Here is a 2,828-nt window from a genome sequence, read left to right as displayed (position 1 = left end):
GCTTAGACCAGGTTCTGGGTCCAGTAGAACCCGGCCTCTCAGGGCTACAGCGACCCGCTTAGACCAGGTTCTGGGTCCAGTAGAACCCGGCCTCTCAGGGCTACAGCGACCCACTTAGACCAGGTTCTGGGTCTTTGCATTAAATCAGAACCCAGATATGTATTCAGATTGGATCGGAACCAGGCTGGATGGTTTGGTTCTGAGCTTCGGTAGAACCAGAGGAACCCAGTACTGGTCCAAAGAAAGCCAGTTGAACGTGGTTCTGTTTTTCCAGATGATTCCTCTGGATTCTTTCGTGGGGCAGAGCGCAGACGGGAAGATGGTTCCCATCATTCCGGGAGGAACCAGCATCCCGCTCACGTTCTCCAACAGGAAGGAGTATGTGGAGCGAGCCATCGAGTACCGGCTGCACGAGATCGACCGACAGGTAAACCGACCTAGAAGCCACAGCCGGTTGGATTCTGGCCCAGACTCTAACCGGGTCTGGACCTTGGCTCTCCTGCAGGTGGCGGCGGTCCGTGAGGGAATGTCGTGGATCGTTCCGGTGCCGCTGCTGTCCCTCCTCACGGCCAAGCAGCTGGAGCAGATGGTGTGCGGCATGCCGGAGATCTGCTGCGACGTTCTGAAGAAGGTGGTCCGGTACCGGGAGGTGGACGAGCAGCACTCGCTGGTCCAGTGGTTCTGGCAGACGCTGGAGGAGTTCTCCAACGAGGAGCGGGTGCTCTTCATGCGCTTCGTGTCCGGGCGCTCCAGGCTTCCCGCCAACACGGCCGACATCTCCCAGAGGTTCCAGATCATGAGGGTGGACCGGGTGAGTGAACAGAACCGGGTCGGAGTATCAGAGCTGCTGCTTTTCTGCTGGTTGTGATCTGACCTGTTCCCCCTCCCCCCCCACCAGCCCTACGACAGCCTCCCCACCTCCCAGACCTGCTTCTTCCAGCTCCGCCTACCGCCGTACTCCAGCCAGGCTGTCATGGCCGAGCGGCTGCGCTACGCCATCAACAACTGCCGCTCCATCGACATGGACAACTACATGCTGTCCCGTAACGTGGACAATGCCGAAGGCTCCGACACGGACTACTGACCTGCGTCTGCGCCGCGCCTGCCATGGCGAACTCTTTTACATCCCTTTGAACCTTCATTTCTCTCTGTGGTTCATTTGTTTTTATTGTGAAAATCCACAGGAAGTGCATCGCATTTTGTTTCCTTCCACAGAGCCGCGTTGGGACGCTGTACAGGACATCTGAGAGCAGCAGCGCTCAAGTTGTACATTGTGTAAAATGCTTCGTTAGGAACATGTTTGGCATTGTTTCCATATTTATTGTTTTGGTTGGCCGCAGCAAGTTTCCCAAAGCAAACAAACAAAAAAAAAAAACAATAAAGATGCTGCAGAACTGATCTGTGATCTGTTTGAAACAAAGATGCTGCAGAGAAGCGGCGCCGGTTTGTCCATCGACCCGGTTCATCTTGCGTCTAACGGTGCGTTTAGGTGGAGCTGCTTTAACCAGCAGCCTGCAGGATAGAAAACCAACTGAAAGATTGAGTTCTGGAAAGTTAGAAAGTCAAATATTAAACAGGTTACTATGTAAACTGACGTCTATGTCCAGAACTTGGGAATAGAAACGGATTCAGCTAAACGTTGGAACGAATGGTACGGAATGCTCTACAGAGACCCAGACAGGTGGAATGTAGCCGCTAGCTTTCCTTGGTTTGACACACCCACATTCAGAACAACGGGTCGAGTCAGAACTGTAGCCTTACTCAGGTGAGAAATTCCTTCCCAACACTGAAGGATGATGGAGTTAGGATGGATTGAATAACGACCTGATTGGAGGAGTCGTACGTAGCATGGTGGTGGCAGCATCATGCTGTAGGTTAAAGAACGTCAAATCTTGATTAAGACAAGATTTGAGCCATGCTGAGCCATGCAGCCTCAATCTGCGGATCAGACGAGAGCAGAGTGAGTGAAGGTCAGAGCAGAACAAACACCAGAGGCTGCAGACTTGCTCAGGGACTAATTTGGAAACCTATCAAAGGATTTGAAGGGAACCGTTACCAAAGGTGCGCCTCATGCCAAGAAACCATTCCAATTTGGTACTGATCTGGATCATGAGCCAGTTTAGCTAAAGGTGTGAAATAGATGCTTTTCAAGATGCTTATAAGAAGTTTTTGTTTTTAACGTCCACATTTGCTTCCACTGGGAATCAGGGACAAAGTTCTTCCAGTAGAAACAACTGGAGAGAAACTAATTATAATAACTATTTTATTTTTACAGGATGAAGAAAAACAAGGTATCAGCTACATGTAACAAAGATTAACTGTCAACAAAAACACTGAAGAGTTTACACATTTCTGACATTGGTAACCATGACAACACTGACCAGACACACCTGGCTTAATGAGTCAGTCCATTATTGAGAGACGGGAAACAGGAGTTGGGTGTGGAATCCAGTGAGGAAAGCTCTAATCCTTTCTTGTTTATCTAATTCATGGTTTTGGGGGAACTCTGGGGGTTCTCAGATACAAATACTGAATCAAAACAATCATCCTTATTAAATTCAGAAACTGATTACTAACTTTCAGAGATTGAAATTCTTATTTTTTCCTGTTTTCAATGAGGGCGGCTGCCTGCTTGGAAACTCACTCAGCCCTGGCCAGCCTTTTATTATTAGAGCCAAATTTCTGGGGTTTATTTTATGTTATACCTGAATGTCCCAGTGGGTGGCGCTGTATGGATAACTTGGTTTGCAGGTAACCTTTTAGCAGGTGTGCTAACTGCTGGAAACATCAGCTACAGTTTAATCAGGGTAAGTATGCAAGACCAATAA

At 49.0% G+C, this 2,828-nt stretch overlaps 1 protein-coding gene across 1 annotated transcript in view; it reads left to right on the top strand.

Moving 5' to 3' along the window:
• Positions 1 to 1,398, top strand: part of herc1 (HECT and RLD domain containing E3 ubiquitin protein ligase family member 1) — a 65,781-nt gene extending 64,383 nt beyond the window's left edge. Inside the window, exons 74-76 of the mRNA XM_015375187.1 lie at positions 275 to 427; positions 506 to 811; positions 899 to 1,398. Coding sequence (XP_015230673.1) covers positions 275 to 427; positions 506 to 811; positions 899 to 1,084 — 645 coding nt within the window. The 3' untranslated portion in view covers positions 1,085 to 1,398. The remainder of the gene's footprint in view (positions 1 to 274; positions 428 to 505; positions 812 to 898) is intronic.
• The last annotated feature ends 1,430 nt before the right edge of the window (positions 1,399 to 2,828 follow it).

Source organism: Cyprinodon variegatus, unplaced genomic scaffold (genome assembly GCF_000732505.1).
Source record: "Cyprinodon variegatus isolate N-32 unplaced genomic scaffold, C_variegatus-1.0 Scaffold114, whole genome shotgun sequence".
In the NCBI taxonomy this organism is placed as follows: Eukaryota; Metazoa; Chordata; class Actinopteri; order Cyprinodontiformes; family Cyprinodontidae; genus Cyprinodon; species Cyprinodon variegatus.
The sequence above is the reverse complement of the archived record's forward strand: the minus strand, read 5'-3'. Positions and strand labels throughout refer to the sequence as shown.